Source organism: Pararge aegeria, chromosome 12 (genome assembly GCF_905163445.1).
Source record: "Pararge aegeria chromosome 12, ilParAegt1.1, whole genome shotgun sequence".
NCBI lineage: Eukaryota > Metazoa > Arthropoda > Insecta > Lepidoptera > Nymphalidae > Pararge > Pararge aegeria.
Window position 1 is genome coordinate 8822451 of NC_053191.1, and position 19138 is coordinate 8841588.

Here is a 19138-nt window from a genome sequence, read left to right on the forward strand (position 1 = left end):
AAGGTAATACGTATGCCTTTATTCATTACGTCATTATGTAATAACAACAGGGCGATTTCTGTCCGATCAGGGAAATAACCCTTTAAAACTTTTAACCTCATCAGATTTCTGTGTTTTTGCTGATTGACTTCATTTTATTTGTTTTTGATGATAATATTATTAAGAAAAGTTAAATTCCCTAGTCATAACAATGTCAAATATTTCGTTATTATAATTATGTATAAGTTAAAAATTTTAGAAAAAGGATTACGTTCTTCGACGTGTAAGTCGAAAAATAAATTTGCGCACTGACTGGTATCAGGGGACTAGCACTATATTAGATCTTGCGGCAGTAATAATAGCTATAAATGATTAATTATCCCATCACATTAAGTCGGCTTTTGTAATACGTGTTTGTACACAGACCTTCGCATTCTTGTGTATCTGTACACAGATGACAAAAATGAGTTAGTTCGGTACATTTCTTGTCTGTTTTGCCCGGTACTACTTTTGCAATAGATTTTGAAACAACTTGCTGATGATCAACAAGCTAGAAATTTTAACCAAATATCATAATTATTGGAGTAATGGTACCAAAGAGGACTTATGATAGTAAGCCATCATCAGGTTTGGGCTCGTTAGATTTATTTTGTCATGTCATAAGAACGTCGATGACTATTATAACTTGATTTTACAATGTTTAATCTTAAATTTATTTATGTAAGCATTCAGTTCAATCCTCAAGAGCAAAAGTATGATTAAAAATTAAAAATAAAACGCGTACGGGATACAAGGCCATAATTGCTCATGCAATTTTGACCCCCTTACATTCAATTGTTGTTTTGTTACAGACGATGAACTATGCATGTGCAAAGTAGGTACTTTATTGACGCATTGACATCAAAAAGTTCAATGGAGTCTAATATACGCCGTTTTATCAAAAATAATAATTTCCATTTTATTAGTTTAAATATCTTGAAACTACTAAAATAGTAATGCCGATTTTTGCACTTACTCGTTTTAATTCAATGACTTCCAAAAAAAGATAGAGTAGGTAAGTATAATGTGTATTTATTTAAAAAATTATAATTTTTTTAGAAGATAATAGTTATAATGTGTATAAGATGCAGACTGCAGTATACGTATACAATAAAATAATTAAGTATGTAGGTTGCGGTTCTGGGTAATGGTAGGTATCTGAAAGCGCTTTAAAACCTGCACTACCACCTAATTCATATTAGAACTGTCACTACCTCCTACGAGCCATGTAATACCTGCCAAAAAATTATCATCTATCTATCTGTAAACATAAATAAAATAAAGCAGCTGTCTTGTAATTTAAAAAAATAATTATTTGTTTCATTATGCTGAGATAAGTTGAAAAGATGATGAATTTCTGTATTTGCCAATCTTCGGAACGGCGCGGTGGAAACTTTTTTGACTTCCACGTGAAAGAGCATTTGGAAGGAGTGTTCAAAGTTGCAAAAAGCAAGGCACAGTACCTAGTAGTATTTCCGGGCCAAAGCGAGAGTACCGACGTTATTGGTATTTAATATTTCTTAACTTAACTGTTATATTATTTCTTTGCGTGCAAACTAAAGGTCATCATAATGCCATATGTGCACAGATAAGTGTTACAAGTCAAGTTTTTAAATAAAAAAGGCACACAAATCATACATGCGTTAAATTTTGCATACGCAAAAAAGATACGATAATCGCTCTCGCCGATGCCCAGCTGTTTCGAGCCTCAAATATACCAGGAGTGCATAACTCACCCGTGGCTGATATTTGTATTACGCGGCCTGGAATGTTCTTGTACGAAGTCGAGAGGAGCGGAGGAGGGGGCAACGTTGACGACGGGGGCGATGGGGGCGACAGGGGCCAGGACTGGCTCGAGGGGCGCGGGTGCAGAGGGCGTCACCAACACCGGCGAGGTCGGCCGCACCACGCCGTTGCTGCGCGTCACCGACACTCCTGTCAGCCGCACCGACACCGGCGACTTCGGTTCCTCCTCTGTAAATAAAGGGCCACGTCAGAGACTAATCTCAAAACAAGCAGTGGACGACGGCCAGCTTGTCAAATCTGTGTCAATTACTCGTCGGCGCTTGCAGTATGTGGCGGTAAAGTACCAGGCAAGCATGTTGATGTAAGAGCTCAATATCATTTGAGAAGCGAGAGGTCATTATAAAAGTGAACGTGACAAAGATACGTTCCCGGTCTGGCCTTTGACATTTTTTACAAAACGAACCTTATGCTAACTACACAAAGCCCGCTTTTCTTTGCGGCCGTGTAAAAGTTCGTGGCAACGTTGCCGTTGTGGAAAGCAATGCTTGAAGAGCAGATGTGAAGAACGAGATAGAAAATAAGGGGCGTGGCTTATAAAACTGCGTCAAAACAAAGTGTGTAATGGCGCGTGGGTAGTGTTTTTTAACATCACCGTCTGTTGTTTAGCTGCGCCAAAAATCAGCTGCTTGTTTAACTGGCTATCATTTAGTAACGATACGGTTCCACAATACGCTCGATTTGTTACAAGATTCCACGTTGCTCAACAACTAAAACTACTTATACAAAGGAGTCATTGACACTTAGCAGTGCAGAAAGATAAGTTTGCGCGTGTTATTTAATCAGTAATTTTATTCAAATGAGCAAAGAGAAATAGTAATACTCGCGCTTAGAAACTGAGTTAACCGTTTTATACGTGTGATAAATAGGACCATCTTTCCACAAGGGGATTTCAATCTTAACTGCGCACAATATGCATTATGTGGCGTCATTTAATTCTAAAAGATTTTCACAATAAACTACGGTTCCGATTAGAATGCAAAAGAAAAAAGGGGCCCGGCAATAATAAGGCCTAGTTCATCAACTTACAAGACTCTTTCACATTTCCACGAGAAATAAGAACTGTAAGGTTTATTTTTCTTTTAATTTACGTACTTATTATAAATCATAAACAGGAAGAATTATATTTCATTTTATTAATTATATATATAGTTGGGTAGACAAATAGTGGGTTCAGCAATTGAAAAAAATAACCACTTCATTGGCTTACTAGCTGATTGTTATCTTGGAATAATAACAGTATGTCCTCTGTCATTGTTTATTTTTTGACAATTGTTTATTTTGCACATTCAAAAAGGAATTGAAGAATTTCATTATAAGTTCAGGGCAGTGACCACAGGTTCCAGTAGGTAGATAAGAGATTTTGGCCTAAGAGGATTCGCAAGAATGTACATAAATCCCTAGAGTAGATAGGGCATATCGTCAATGGAGTAACAACGTACAATAACTGGATTATTAACCGAAACTTCTGAAAGTGAAATCTCGATTAAAAGAACCAATAGCCTATAGAAGGGATCACCACTACCCGGGAGGTATACAACGGGTTCCCCGGGCGTCTAACAAAGCCAACAGAGGGGCATGCCTTGGTTGTTTTTAGTTTGGGTATATACCCATAGAGGGAGGTCCCACATAACCTCCGTCCTGCCCAAGGGTCGGAGTTAGCAATAAAGCTTTTCCACCGCGCCAAAAAAAAAATATAATCACCACGCTGGGCGCTGGCCAGATGGTTTAGTGACCACAGTAAATGATAGTAGTAGAACAGGGGACGCTGCTACACATTCTCCGTTATATTCCCTAAGTCGCCTCTTACGAGACCCGCGGAAAGTGGGGTAGTGACAACTGTATTTAGATCTGCTGTCACCACACGGCACGGATTAACTCATGTGAGTTTCAGGATGTGAAGAAGTTTGTGTAAAATAAAAATAAAAAATAAATAAAAAAAAACATTAAAAGAATACTGTGTCTAAAACAATTGTGCTATTAGCTCCTAGAATGAAAATTGGGAGCTACTTAGGGAAAGCTGAAGTGGATGAGCTGGTACGGCATACAAGGCGTCGCTGCATAAAAGATCGCCATCATTACAACCTACAACCGACAAACTACGGGTGATCTTTTAAAAATAGCAATTGTATAGTTAATTTTTGCCGGTTTCTTCTCAGTAGAATCTGCATTCCAAACCGGAACAGACTTTACTTTACAAAAGAGCCTGCAATGTAAGCTTAATTCAAATAAAGAATATTCGTAGCGAGATTATTCCCAAAAAGCCTAGTCAATAAAGCTACAAATCAAATCGTCTCGAGGAAAAAAAGGAACCAATGGGATAGGTAACAGCGGGCGGTTGACCGATTGATTCAATCTTTGTGCCCCGAATTAGAATAGCTAAATCGACTATTACGGTGGATGAATTTCCAAAGGCTGGTGACCTCTTGATTTTGACAAACAATCTCACATCTAGTCTAAGTATTATTTACATCACCAATTTTGCTATTAACATTTAAAATAAGAGTTTATCTGACTGTGTTAACAATTATATCCTAGGTCTTTAACAAAGTTTTCAAACATTTTGGTAGTGTTATAATCATTTTTTAATATAGACCTAATTTTAAATTTAATGCCAATGATTTCAAAATATGTATTAGTTTGTTCACCGCCTTATTTAAAAAAAACAATATTCTTATTACACAACTTGGAATTATATTTTGGATTTCCTTCTCGACAGCCTTTTTTTTTTTAATAGCGTCTATGCAAACAATCCGATGATAATTAATAGCTTGCATTGAAAACAATGAATATTATATGGAATAGAAAATGAAAGAAACCTGTTTGTGAGCCAAAATATTTAAAACCCTTTAAAAGTATATGACTACCTTGAGACAGTCACTACATATTATATGGTAAGACGGTCCGCTTTCTCTAGTTCGAAATCGCTATTCTTAAAGCAATAAACGGATTTTATAGCAGTTTCCACGAATGCAGTGTTTCACTAGATATTAGATGTTTGTTATTAGATATTTATTATCAGTTCCCCTGGTTTTCACCACGTTAATTAAATATCAGTCGTCCTATAAACTACCTCAATTATTGCCCGCGACTTCGTCCTAAGTAGTACTTAATATTTTCCAATACAAACTTCTATCCCCTATCTTACATAATGTTTTAAGAACAACGCAGCTACAGATTGTTACAGCCTTACTTCAAAAATATAGTTTGTACTTTTATACAATCTTCGTCCCCTTTTCACCGTTTTAGGGGTAGATTTAAGAGGAACAAATTTCAAAGTACCTCGTTTAAAAAAAAAAACATGTGAACTCATACAGCGAAACGTGTAGCTCGTTTTTGTACCTACATGTTTCTGGGTTTAAATTAAAGTAGGTACTTCGTTTTCTCTTATTTTATTTCAATAGTCACTAAATGCACAAATGGCATCTGAAATATTTTTTTAAACAGTAAACACTAAACAAAATGTTATCGCTGGCTGTCACTCCCAGGTCTTTACCAGGGTAGCATGTCCATCGAGGTGGAAACAAATGACGGGGGGTTTACTCTTGCGTCATAGTTTTACCAGAAATCTCTCCGAGCGTTTACTATTTGAGTGATATTGGCATATTATCCGGAACGACTGTTGCTTGTGTCAAAACAAGGTAAATATACAACTGCCAAATGATCCCTTTTTCTCTGGGTTTTTTTTTATCATAGCCCTTAAACGAAATGTGAAACTCTTCGCGAATCGCTTCGTGAAAAAGTTTGTACCCGATCGTAGCTCTTTTCTGTATTATAAAAATAATTTCAATATGATCAGTTCTGCTCTACAACAAGTTCCGTAAGACGTGTTGATTAAAATTTCCATTCCTGTGATTTCCATTAGTAACAACAACAACATCACTAGCTGAGCAGTGCATTTTCCATGGTTACAAGTCACCGCTGCCGTTCTGCTAGCTCGTTTCACGTTTATTGAGTCAGGTCCTTTAGCTTGAATAAATTAAATTTAATGAATATTTTGGACAATAACTGTTAAGAGTAAGAGAATAGGTCACATTTATCTCCAAGCGTATCAAAGTTTTATTTTCCAAGACAGACTCCCGAATTGGTTGAAAAGACACAAACAAAACCCTAAAAAATTATATTAAAAACACGTAACTAATGAAATCTGAAAAGATGAGTGTATTGAGGTCGGCGTTGTAACGAGCATGAATAGTAGATACTTATCTACAAACAAGTGATTACGGTGCTAAGTTCACTCCTACAATTTCATAATCGCCTAGTACAATTTGCGCATGCCGTCGCACTAAGTTGCCGAGTTTGCCGTCGTTTGTTCGAGCCCTCCCGCGGAGGAACAGACTCTGTCGCTCTCTTTTACTCAAGTCCATTGCGAAGTTCTGACGTAAAAAGATTTTATAACTAACATTTTAGGTACACACATTGATAGATAGCTTTATCATATCGTGGTATATTTTAACCGAATTGAATTACTTGTTTAAAAACTCGACTTGTTTACTGAACTGCAGTCGTGTTTCTATACCTATTTTTAGTCTGTATAACTGAAGAAGTTTATAATTAAACAAATCAAAAAGTTTCGAATTTTCTGTATTTTTATCACCCTGAACACAAAAAGAGTGAATGAGCCGATTCTTGTCAAACATCGTCATGTTTATATTTTCTTTATGTTCAATAATGTTACATATAGAATGGTTTTGTTTTTATTATAATCAAAAATTCTATACTACCTAACTCTTTACTTAAGTTTTTTCAACAGAGCTTCTTGCTGGTAGAAGCTACCGATCTGCCATTAATATTTATTAATTAACAATATCAAACAAAGAGCAATCATCCTTCATACATCTAATACTAAATCTCTCTTGAATAAGAAAGCCTGTCTGTGACGCATAATTTCATATTTTCCCAAAGGTTGACATACAATGTCGTTAAACGTATTTTTCTTTCCTTGCGTAAGGAAAATTGTATTCTACATGGTTATAGAAAAAAAAATACTGATAGTTAAAAGAAGCGATAAATCTTTAAATGCTCCGGCTCCGGAGCATGTACAAAGGAAGTTTTAAGCGTGACTATAAACACTGCCCTGCAAATAAAAATATAGAGCAGAACTCATTATTTATATCCTGTTAAATTTCTTTTTCCATGTTTTTCAAAAATCGAGGACGTTCCCAATTCCTCGGATTATTTTTTTATTTAACAAACACACCGAACAGAAAGACCTTTTTGTTACCACAGATGATACTATGGCTGTTATAATAATCGTGAATCGTCTACATTTACTTGCCAATAATATTTTTATCGCAATGTCAACAACCTCGCGTTTTGCGCTCCACATTCTATGACGTAACGCTAAGCAACACGTGTAAGCATTATCTTAAATATTTTATGTTTGTGTTGGCGAATAGTCGCTAGTCTCTACTGACCTAACCATGCCTGCCACGGGGAAATAGAAAATAGTACTTTTGAATAGTTTATTAAGTATGAACGAATGTCTACCTACGAATTAATAATACAATATAACGTCCAATTATTTGACTTAAATTAGTTTCCAAATGAGACGGTTCATTCCCGTGTCAGTGCTATTGCGAAATACAAAAAAGTCTACACTATACAGACGAATTTTTAATACATACTTATACTAACAAAATTCCTATATTCATTAACTTACAAGTGGTTCTGATATTTAATGTAGCGAATGATTACGATATATTGAACACAATTAAATACTACCAGCGAGAAGGTGTACCTGTCGGGAAAATAGAGCCTAAGAATATTTTGATAGCACAATGACAGTCGTATCTGATATAAGAGCACAATTTAAAGTTACTAGAACAGCAAACATTTATTCCCTGTAGTGTAATGATAGTTACACGGAGGTCAGCAAAAACGAATTGAGACACAAAGTGGACCGATAACATTGTTATTGTACCTTTATCACACGACAATGAAATTAACGAACACTTTTATACTTTTATATATTCAACTTAATAAATATAAGCACTAAAGTCTCATGTTCAATGTGAAATGAACAGGGTAGTGTATCGGTCAACAAGTGTAAATTGATAAGATAATGGCCATGAAAAAGTACCAGTTTTTAGTAATAAACTAACCCGATAGCTTGATTGAGTGTACAGGATTTATGAATTCAGTAGTTAGTGATAAAAGTTATAAATAACAAAAGGTATAAAAACTTTTTCTGGGTAAATAAATGTTGCGAACTTATTCTCGTTAATAAACGAAAGAACGTTAAGTTGTGAACAATATTCTACTTACTTAATTGATGAATTATTTCATGTATTCATCATCATCACAATCGACCCATTACCGGCGCACGACAGTCTCCTTTCAGAATGATAGAGGTTTAGGCCGTAATCTACCGCGCTGGCCAATTGCAGATTGGTAGGATTCACACTCCTTTGAGAAGCTATCGCCAATTTTCTAATTTCACCTCAAATAATAATAGTAGAGTAGAATACAGTTAATAATTATACAAGAAAATCTACGACCGAAAGTAAACAATTTCGTTTCAATATAGCAAATAAAAGGTTTACGTAACCAACGTAAATACCAACCATAAAATCCAATAAAGATGTGACGCATTTGTGTCTGATCATAGAAGCTATTGCGTAACGCTTTCAAGAGGTGCCTAGCTTTAATGTTAATTATACGGTGCTAATTATCGTCCACCTGGGAAGATGAATGATAAAGTCAGACCAATGTTTTAAATATATTGGGTCAGTAGCTGTTGCCCGCGACTTATTTCGATTTTTTTGGGGTTTTTAATAAATCTCGATGGAACTGGTTCCCCTGAAACTATACTATTCTCTTCAGTAGGGCTAGCATCCACCAGATAATTATATCTAACCGTTACACGTATTTTTATTATATAGCGGTAGACCATAAGGTGGGTAGATATAACTCTCTCGTGGCACGTATGTTAGGCCTACAGAATGCGCGCTATCTTTAACTAAAACTTTGGTCAAGATCGGTCGGTTGACCGACCAAGTGCCTTTTTTAATCTTGCGGGAACGGTCTCCACGTTTTTTTCTGGAAAATTATTTCTACGTCCGCTCAAAACTACATTTTGAAATCCTTGCAATGTTATATGGATTGGATGGATTGAATTGAAGCACGCGTAAATTTAATCCATTAAGGCGGTAATACATGATTTACAAAAAAACTATTTGGATTCATGCGCGACAGCCGGACAAATCTATTATTTATATGTAACATCGCATAGATCTCATAACGAGTTACTCATGTTTCGCGTCGCCATTGAGTCCCCAGGAGCCGTTGACTTCGTGCAATCAAATTTGCAATGGCGCGCGTGTTGATAAGTCAGCACCTCCATCCAGCAGGGCTAGCACGGGTATGAGACAAAATTTATATCCCCTGACAGGTGATTTAATTAACCTGTCCTTGTTAACTTGTGCACGGGAACATGAAATACGAACAGATTACCCCCGTTTATTATTACACATATTATTTAGATATGCTGCCATAGGCAGGAGACAATTATCCCCCTGAGAAAATAATAAAAATGTAACTTCTCCCACAGTTTTATCAACTCTCAGAGCAAAGGCTCACAAGTGGAAGAAATATCCGAATAATATACGTGTATTTATAAACGGGAGTAAACTTCTCTTCCCTGTTGTCGTGCTTTGACAATTTTTTGCCTCGATAGATAGATGGTGTTGTGGCCTAGATACGCAAATCGGTCGGCAACGAGTTGAGTGACCGTCCTTGAAGGTCCGAATTTAGTCTCTATCATTGCTCCGTTGCTTCCATCCGCGACCCATGTAAGCTTTCGTCCTGTTCATTGTTCACTAACCCCTGATTAATCGATACATTACGAGTTCATTACCTAAGACCATCATAGTATAGGTATAGGATAAAGAAGAGGTATTGTAGCTGGGCGACTTTAATTTCTTGGTAAACGCCGATATCGTCTAGACGGCTTAGCGACACTTCATTGAAGATATCAAGGTCCCTTTCTGAGGCCAGTCAGGATCGTTTTTTCTTGACTGTACAACGTTACGTCTGCATGACTAACCATACTCTGTGGTAGCAGCATGGAGGGTAAGTATGTTAGTTAAGTTCCCTAGCCTAAGTTCTCCCTTCCTCTCTTATAATTAGCGAAGCCTGTACGCAGACCTCATAATCATCTTCCTCGGCCTGATAATATCCCACACACACCGCTGGACACAGGCCTACTCCCTCTCAGGAGAGAGAATTTTTGAGCAAATACCTACTATCCTGCTCCAATGCGGGTTAGCAGGCTCTATTGCCAAGTAGTAAAAAAATTATCTACGATTACTCATACGTTCTCATATCGCTAGCTAACAAGACAGTAGTAATTAACATATTTAGCGATCGGACTAACTTAACCGTTATTAATATCTCTCAAGCAACTATAATTACGGAAGAAACGAAGGTTATTTTGAGTAAACAAGTAGGAAGTAACGTAAATAAATTGCAAACGGTTGAACAACTTGAATTAAACATTCATATCTGACAGTGTTTTCATAATTGTGTGTTTAAAGTACTCATAACCCATTTCGTTAAATATATGGTAGATAATTGTGTAGATACGCAAAGCATAATATTGGGATTGTGTTGAATAAACTTAAAAAAAAACCTTTCAATACCTTATTTACAACAAAAACAAACATAATCCGGTATATATTTAATATAGACAAATTGTAACAACTCACCTAAGTACTCTTTGATCCACTTCTTTTTTGGAGGCCTTGCGACCTTTCGAGTGTCCTCTTCCTTGATGGGGCTTTGAGCGATCGAAGTTGAGGGTTTTTCAACCTCAGGTACACAAGGCGCAGAAGCTACGGAAGCTACCAGTGACTGGGGATATCCGTAGCCATTAACAGGGTAGCAGTTCGGCTGAAACTGTTGGTAAGTTCTGAGCACGATAGGAATTGGCTCCACTATGCTGCTGTATTCTGTTTCCCTGGTATTTATTGCAATGGTGTGGAGCGTGTCCGAGTAGAAAGCGTCCCCAGGCGCACTCATCGCTCCAAAAAGTTCCGGTTTCGCACGACGTTGTTGATAATTTGCAGTGACCAAATTCACATCAGTGGAATCCATGAGTATACCCATTCTATGTTCAAGCACAGTTTATGCTAAACTTTTATATCACTAGTCCTTATTAACATAGTTACATATGTCTTCATATATATCTTGTCTTTAAAAATAAAGATACTTCACTTTCAATTTATTTTAGTCACTATAGAACTTACAACTTGATGTAATGTCCGAACACTTCCCTATGGTACAGAAAAAACGTTTTAAGTGCGTTTGCGAAGATAACAGTGATGACAATTTAAAAACTCTTACGATATTCGTTTCTCGTAAATAAGGGTACCAATGGCTTCTGCAATGAAATGACGTCCAACGTATAAAGTATTTACGTAATGGTCGAACCGAAAAACCATACAAAAAATTTGCAAACTTTTAAAATAAGTTTTTTTTTCGTTTTATTATTGTTTCTCTGATTGACGTACGAAATTATTGTTTTTATGGCCAAAGTTCAGAACAATGTTACAAATCTTTTCAATTCGCAAATATCAAAAGAGATATAGTAAAATAAATAAAGAAATACTTAGCACTGCAAAATCAGTGAAATTAAATGTAATTTGTAAGTTACATAAAGCTTTAACAAAATTAGTAGTGCTAATATTTTTCTGAGCCAGGCAACTAAAATATAAGACGATTTAAATGATAACATATCAACGTAGAATCCGTCTCAAAGGTGTGAGTGAGAAGGCATAACAGAATGACTCAGACTATACAACATATAAAATGTTGTTCGATAAAGTGGCGATGTGCTCAACAAGTGAGCAGAGCGCGGCCTACACACGGCAGCATGGCTACGGGCACGTGTACTATCCCCACTCCTCACTCATTGCCAACGCAGTGTAGTAATAACTTTCAACCTCCTCCATTGCCATGTTACTCCGGTACGCGGGGAAACTAAATTGGCAGACATTATTATTCTACCAGATTTACTTCCAAAGCTTTTTACCCAGTAAACAAACCAATTCATGTAACTATTAAAATAATTTTACTTCTGCTACTAACACCGGTCTGCTAGAACAACACTCATAATGTCTCACAGTGGACACAAAAGCACACCATAATCTGATTATTGGGACCTTTATACCAAAAGGCATTTATTTTGATATCACATACGCTTCTCATGCATTTACCTTTATGCAGAGGAGGGCAGCTGATATACTGAAACAATTTTTTTTAACTTTAGACAAACATTTTCATAACTTTGATCAAAGCTACGATGCTGATTATTTTATGATTAATAATAAACTCTAAAAAAGTATTTTGCTTTTTTTTTAGAATTTTTTTAAGATGGTCTTGTCGAAATTCCTCAAAAAATCGAAAAAAAAAATCATAACTCCAAAACTATAAAAAATCGCGAAACATACATGGGGGTGATTCGGGTAGCCCACAACATACCAGACCTAAATTTTTTTTTGGCATCAACTGACCGGCCTCCCTGTAGGTATATACTGTAGTTAAATGTTAAAATATTTTAATATATTTTGAACACGTCTTAATTTTTCATATCAAATTCGAAGAAACATTTTCCCCCACCTTTAATTAAGCTACCTATAAAGCAGCTGTTTTCCATGTACACTACACTACATGCTTGAACCTAATTTTTCATAGAGGTGTCTTTGTGTAATGTGCCATGACAAAACAGTCGAGGACGATGTGACAATCTGATTTGATTGGTTGGAGCTCTACTAGGGCGGAAAGAAGAACAAACGAACACAGTTTTGCATTTATATTATTGGTTAGGATTATGCTATCGGTTAGTCAGAGCAATCGTGAGTACACGTGCCAACAGCCAGGCGCCAGTACAAGGCAACAATGTGCGAAACACACATTATAAGTACCTGCCTGCACGCGTGTTACAATGAGGACAATTTCTTATCTTTATTTGTACGAAGGAACATTCATTATTGTGTAAGAATAACATTAGACCGAGCGCATCGAGGTCTTTAGAATTAACTTGCGTCTGACGACAGTTCGTCCTTTACTATAACTTATAAATTCAGAAACGATAGCAATTCACAAATATTAAGTAAAATCCATGGCCCGAAGCCGAAAATAAAATTGTATGTTGATGAGGTTTTCTCATATATATGAAAATAGGGTACAACACTTTTTTAACCTTGAATAAACTTAACAACTTTTGGCGCGTTAGGGAAAATGATGACAGTAAATTTTTAAGATGCGCGCGCACACCGTCATAAAAAACCGATACCCTAAAGTTATAAGGTTTACAGTGAACACTTTGAATTGTCAAAGTCTGCGGGCTCATTCCGGTGATTTCATTGATTCGATTGTACAAAAATCTGAAATTTTAATGTTGAGTGAAATTTAATTTTGTTTGTTATGACCATTTCTTTAATTATGTAGAAATATTTTTTTTGTGATATTTAAATAAACTTTATTTAACTAGATAGTGCGTTATCAAGGTATGAAATATCTTTTTTCTATTGTTAGTATCGTTTTTTCTACAAACGTATAATAAGGCGAAAGGTAAAATTTTTAAAAGATTTTTATCTTATTACGCCAAAGTATAACTTCTTACGCGTGTACATAAGTACACACACGTATTTTTTATTTTAATATCTACCTTATATTATAATTGACTAAATATTTGGGGTAATACTAAAGTATTTTGTTCCAACGTCTATCCCAATTTCTTATTAGTAATTAGTATACAACTTATGATACTTGTCCCGTACAAACTTTGATTCGCTATTGTACACAATCTAACGCGCCCTATCGCTTCTTCTGGAACCTTCCTCGAGAATTGGGCTAGCATATGCAAACAGATTTTTCATATCCGACTGGTCAGTTTCATAGCACAAAGAATAAGCAGACTCAAGTGGCAATAGGCGAGTCATCTCTGTCGCAGAACCAGCTATGGTTAGTGTTAGGGCAGGTGTGTTCCTGTAAAAATTGAGTTTACAGTGGGATGCGTAAACTCAATGTTTAATATGTGGGGCGACCTCCAAACCTTCGGACAGTTGACCATAAAGGTAAGCGAATTGAATTGGAAAGTTCTTGGACCATGTGTGGTAGCGCGCTTTCGATAAAGCATTGATTTTATTTAGTAATGACTTTTACTAAATTAAGAAATTAGCCTATAACCCAGCTCGATTGCCGGGCCCTAAAATGCATAAATAGTTCAAAACCATTCTACCTGTCCGGGTGGATACAGTATTTTCTCAGATTGGCGCGAAATAAATAAAACGTAGCTTGTGTTATGGGTGATAAGATAGCTGATGAATATAATACACATAAATATGTACTTATATAATACAGATAAACACCCAGCCACTGAAAAACATTCATGTTCATCAAACATTTTTTCAGTTGTGGGAATCGAACCCTCAGAAAGCAGGGTCTTGGACTCAGAAAGCAGGGTCGCTATCCACTTCGCCACTCAGCAGTCTAAATTTAGTCGCAAAGCTTACTAAACAAAGAACGCCAAAGCTTTATCTACGGTTTATCATAGATTATACTTTTCGCCTCGGAAAATAAACCTATATAATCTACTACATACATCTAGTTTTACCTTTTTAATTAAAAGATTCAGCACCGTCTTTTAAGGCTAGATGCGAGCTATTTGAAACTACCGATAGTACTTACCTACTTGATGACCTATGCAATGTGTAATTGTTTATGACTTTATCTGGAACAATGCTGTGAAAGCATTTTTAAATAGGCAATAAAATGATCGTGTCAGCTATTTAGATTAAAATTGCCTGTTGAATTATTTATTTTTAGCAAATCTAGAATTCCCCTTATATCCATACACAGACTACCTATATGAAAATTAAATAACATATTATTCTAAAAATGTATTATATTTAAATGGTTAACTTAAATTGCCCGACTATTGACTAACCTGAAATTTATTCCATTAATAACAATACCAGCAATAAAAAATATCTAATATGCCTTCACACTCGTACGTTTTCATAGAGTTCGAGATATAACATATGAAATATATACCTACCCCCATCTGTGATTCAAAGCGACAAAGATTATATTATGTTAGGTAACAACAATATGTAGGTGTCATCTAACATTGAATAATCGCAATTGGGTTCCCTAGATCTAGGGCCATTCACTGAAAATAAAACATACTTTTTTTGATCGACGTCTTGCATCTTTTATTGATGAAAATCAAACTTTAGCCGAGAGAATAAAACAGGAGAAATGGGAAAAGTATCAAGTATGAAGTTGCCAGGTACAAACAATTTTACAGTTTTATATACTTATACTCTTATCAGTCCGGTAGAACTAAGCGTGGCCGTAGGACGAACCTATAATCCCATAAACCTCTACACTGTTTTCCAGCGCTGAACCTCAATTGGAAGACATGATGGTGATTTAGATGATGTATCTGGTATGATAACTACTTAACCAAGACTCAATCATCATTAATCGTAGCCAGACTACAATCGTTTGTTTTTGTATCGTTGCCAATATAGAACGATAGCGTTACATGTGGTACAAACCGAGCGTATCCTGGGCGAGTCAGCTTGTCTTTTTATTTCAACCTCCTCATAAAACACGAACAGAACATTATCTTCTTAGGTATAACGTACCTAGAGCGCGTAACGGCATTACGCAATGAACACGACACGTGTATATGTTTGTGTTATGTAATAGATTCTAAACTCTTGATATGACTAAGGGTTCATTCACACATGTGATATATCTGCCTGGCAAACCTTTGCGCATTATGTACTAAGACATGTGTGATTCTGTGGTATAGGTATCAACCAGAACAACACAGCTACAACAGGTGTACTTATTTTGTTCATAGTGTCGATTACGGATAGGAAAATCAAAATAAAAAAAAAAAAGTATCGGCAAGTAAGCAAAGAAGTAATTATTATTAATTCGGTGATGATTGTGCTGCCATTTTGATCTTAGTAAAGAAATATTCGAATACGTAAGTGCTTATCTCGATCCGCTGTTTGAAAACTCAGAATAAAAAATAATCACAAGTACGAGTATATAGCCGTTTATAGCTCATACAACGTAATATTGGGTTCGTGATTTTGTTATATAGCACTAGTTGTTGCCCTTCGTCCGCGTCTACTTAGGGCTTTTAAGAACTCTACAAGAACCCATTATTTTCCCGGGACCAAATGTATTCTATGGCCGTCTAGCATGCAAACAAAATTTAATTAGATTTTCACCGAGATAACTTATGCCATGCATAGGTGACCGGAAATCCCGAGTATCTTTCACCATCAGCTTTTCCGGGATAAATATCCTATCAGCATCTCCAGGATGGAAACTGCATATGTAACCATGGAGCAAACGAACAAACAGACACAATTTCACATCAATAATGTTATTACACACATTAGATAGACTATAGAGTGTTTACTGCGGAATGGTGTAGTAAATAAATATAGTTCTGTTACGTAGTAGGACTTTGCCACTGACCACGTGGGTTAACACCGATACTATAACACCTTATGCCATCATCACCATCGTGATTATCATCATCATATCATCTCATTACCGGTCCACTACATGGCACTCGTAAGAGAAGTGTTTAGGCCGTAGGCCACCACTCTGGCCCAGTGCGTTTTGGTTGGTACCTACTACCTATTGACATATTATATGGTGTTCATAGTTTACAGACGTATTTGTAACGTTTACATTATCGTGTCTGCTCGCCAACATAACTGATATATGTGGATGAACCCGGTTTATGTAGTTGCTTTTGTTTGTATTCCCTACCTACTAATTCTGGTCTATTTCAAACTTCACATATGAAATAATGTATTCCCCATACCTAGGTATTCTATTGATTTTTAAGTAGTTACCATTTCTGTTCCATATCTTATTTCATAGTTAAGGAGGTCAGATGGCAATCGTTGCCTATTGTAAAACGTAAGTGATTTATATAGAATAGGCAAGCTGTAAAATTAATACCGGGAAAATGATCGAAGATACCAAAGTGTATCGAACCTTTACCTCTGATTAGCAAAACCGACCAAAAACAAAGTCTATCTTTTTAAGTTTATTTTTTATATTTTTACAAATAAATTGGAATTAAAATTAAATTTAAACATTATATGTTAAATTATCTCCAGATTCATCTGTATCATAAATTTGCATTTGGTTCGTTTCTCCTGTAAAGGGTCGATATTTTGCCCATAAAATATAATACGAAACGGAAATTCCAAAATGTAATTAAAAAATTTATTTGTGCCGTGTGTGTAAAATATGCCGCTATGTTATGGTGCCCCTCAAAATTAATGTTCAATGATAATGCTCTGGCTCCAGCAGCAGGCTGCTGTAGTGTGTTGTGGTGTGGTGGTTGTTACCAGTTGCAATATGAATTCGTAGCTGCTGCTACAGTAATTTTATAGTGGGTAAATAACCAAACTTTTGATAACTATAAATTCATATTTGCCACATATTTTATAAAATTGATTAGGATTTTACCAATACCCTAACAATTATTAATTAGTTGATAGATAGTTTTCAAGAAACAATTAGAATTATATTTGAGTAACAACCAATGTTCATGAAATTAAGTTGGTGGATATTTTGATATAAATACGACTGCATCGATGCACTTCAGTCCTACATGGACTCGAACGATGCTAAGATACCTATCGGTGTTTAGTCTTTTATCGTTAGTTTGAACGAATAACTACATAGTTATCACCATTACCTCTAAATAATAAGCAAAATATAAAGGACTTAATAAATATTTGACCTTCACATAATGATGTTTGAACATATTGCTATGGAACAGTGAGGCCTCCTGACACAGGTATTTTGATGCTTACTAGGTCTCCACTACATGTATCATTTACAATGTAAGAAACGAAATAAACGTTTTTATTTATTACTAAAAAACTGCGTTTTTAAAAGTTTCATGATTTAAAAAATGTAGTTAGGATTGAAACATAGCAATAAGCACTTTTTTCACTTTTGTAACGTCACGTCAACTGTTCTTAGTGACTATATCACCGGTTCGGAAGACTCTCCCGAGAAGAAGCCCGCAAGGAACTCTTTCCAGGCGTCGAGCTCATAAGAAACTAAATTTTATTTTTTTACTAGTGTTTTTCATAGAATTTGAGGAAAAATTACTATAAATTAGTACCCAATTAAAAAAATTTAATTAACCAATTTACTCAATAATGTTTACATTGTATAGTATTTTTTATTTTATACAAAAACTTTAATGAAGCTGAGAAAAGCACGTTACAGGTACGAAGCGTTACAGGTTTGTCATATTTCTTGTTTATTGAGAAAATTTTACTGATGCGCGTAAAGTGTACTAGGTACCATATAGTGAGAAATGAGGTCAAGAGTAACATAACTTTTTTGCGCTGTAAACACTACATAGATTATTAATAGTTTAAATTATTTTAACCTCAGTTAGCAGCGCTCAGCACCAAGTTACCTAATATACTTAAGTCATAATGCTGTATAAATATAAACAACATGAAAAGCATAGTCAATGATTACTCAATCATATTATATGAGTAAAATGTGGTTGCACTAAGTCGCCATTGTAATAAAACTAATTATTATAACAACAATAATTATGTTAATAATAAGTGCGTTTTCTTGCACGGCCATTATCCACAGCAGAATATTCGAGACCAAATTTAGTATTATAAAACGATTCGTTTAGGCACAGTGCAAACATGCGACACGTGTTAGTTTGTTGCCAATGACAGTATGCATATTGTGTTTACTAGTCAAAATTAAAAAATCATTTATTTTTAGTAGACTTATTATCTAGGGCTGTTGCCCGCGTTCTTCGTCTCTTTACCGGGAACCGTTAGTTTTCCTAGGATAAAAAGTAGCCTATGTAGCCTGCCTTTCAACTAACTCTACGCAAAAATTGGTTGCTTAGTCAGGCCATGAAGAAACAAACAAACAAACACACTTTCCCATTTATAATATTAGTAAGTAAGGATGAGCACTTTTAAAACTACCAAATTTGTTTGTTTGTGACTCTACCACCGGTTCGGAAGGCAGACTCTACCGAGAAGAAGACGGCAAGAAGCTCTGCAGTTGTTTTTGTTCATCAACAATTTGCAAACAATTTATTAAAATTGCAGTTTGCAACAATTTGCAATTTTAAAATTCAGTTCTCTAGCTTGTGAGGGATGAAAGCGAAACGGGATGCTTACAAGCAACATTGTCATAATTTGGTTGTAATGAATGTGTTTTAACACATTGTTGTCATCCACACTTTAATATTATAAAGGCACAGATG

General features: G+C 35.6%; 1 protein-coding gene across 4 annotated transcripts in view; it reads right to left on the bottom strand.

Annotated features, from left to right (window-relative positions):
• LOC120628106 (max-binding protein MNT-like) overlaps nt 1-19138 on the bottom strand; it is a 48245-nt gene that overhangs the window by 15791 nt on the left and 13316 nt on the right. For 2 of the 4 annotated variants that reach the window (XM_039896328.1, XM_039896326.1), the window contains exons 2-3: nt 10530-11096; nt 1755-1992 (exon numbers count right to left, since the gene is read on the bottom strand). In XM_039896328.1, coding sequence (XP_039752262.1) covers nt 1755-1992; nt 10530-10929 — 638 coding nt within the window. In that variant the 5' untranslated portion in view covers nt 10930-11096. Of the gene's footprint in view, nt 1-1754; nt 1993-10529; nt 11204-19138 lie in introns of all 4 variants that reach the window. The other 2 variants (XM_039896327.1, XM_039896329.1) reach the window with 2 other exon arrangements.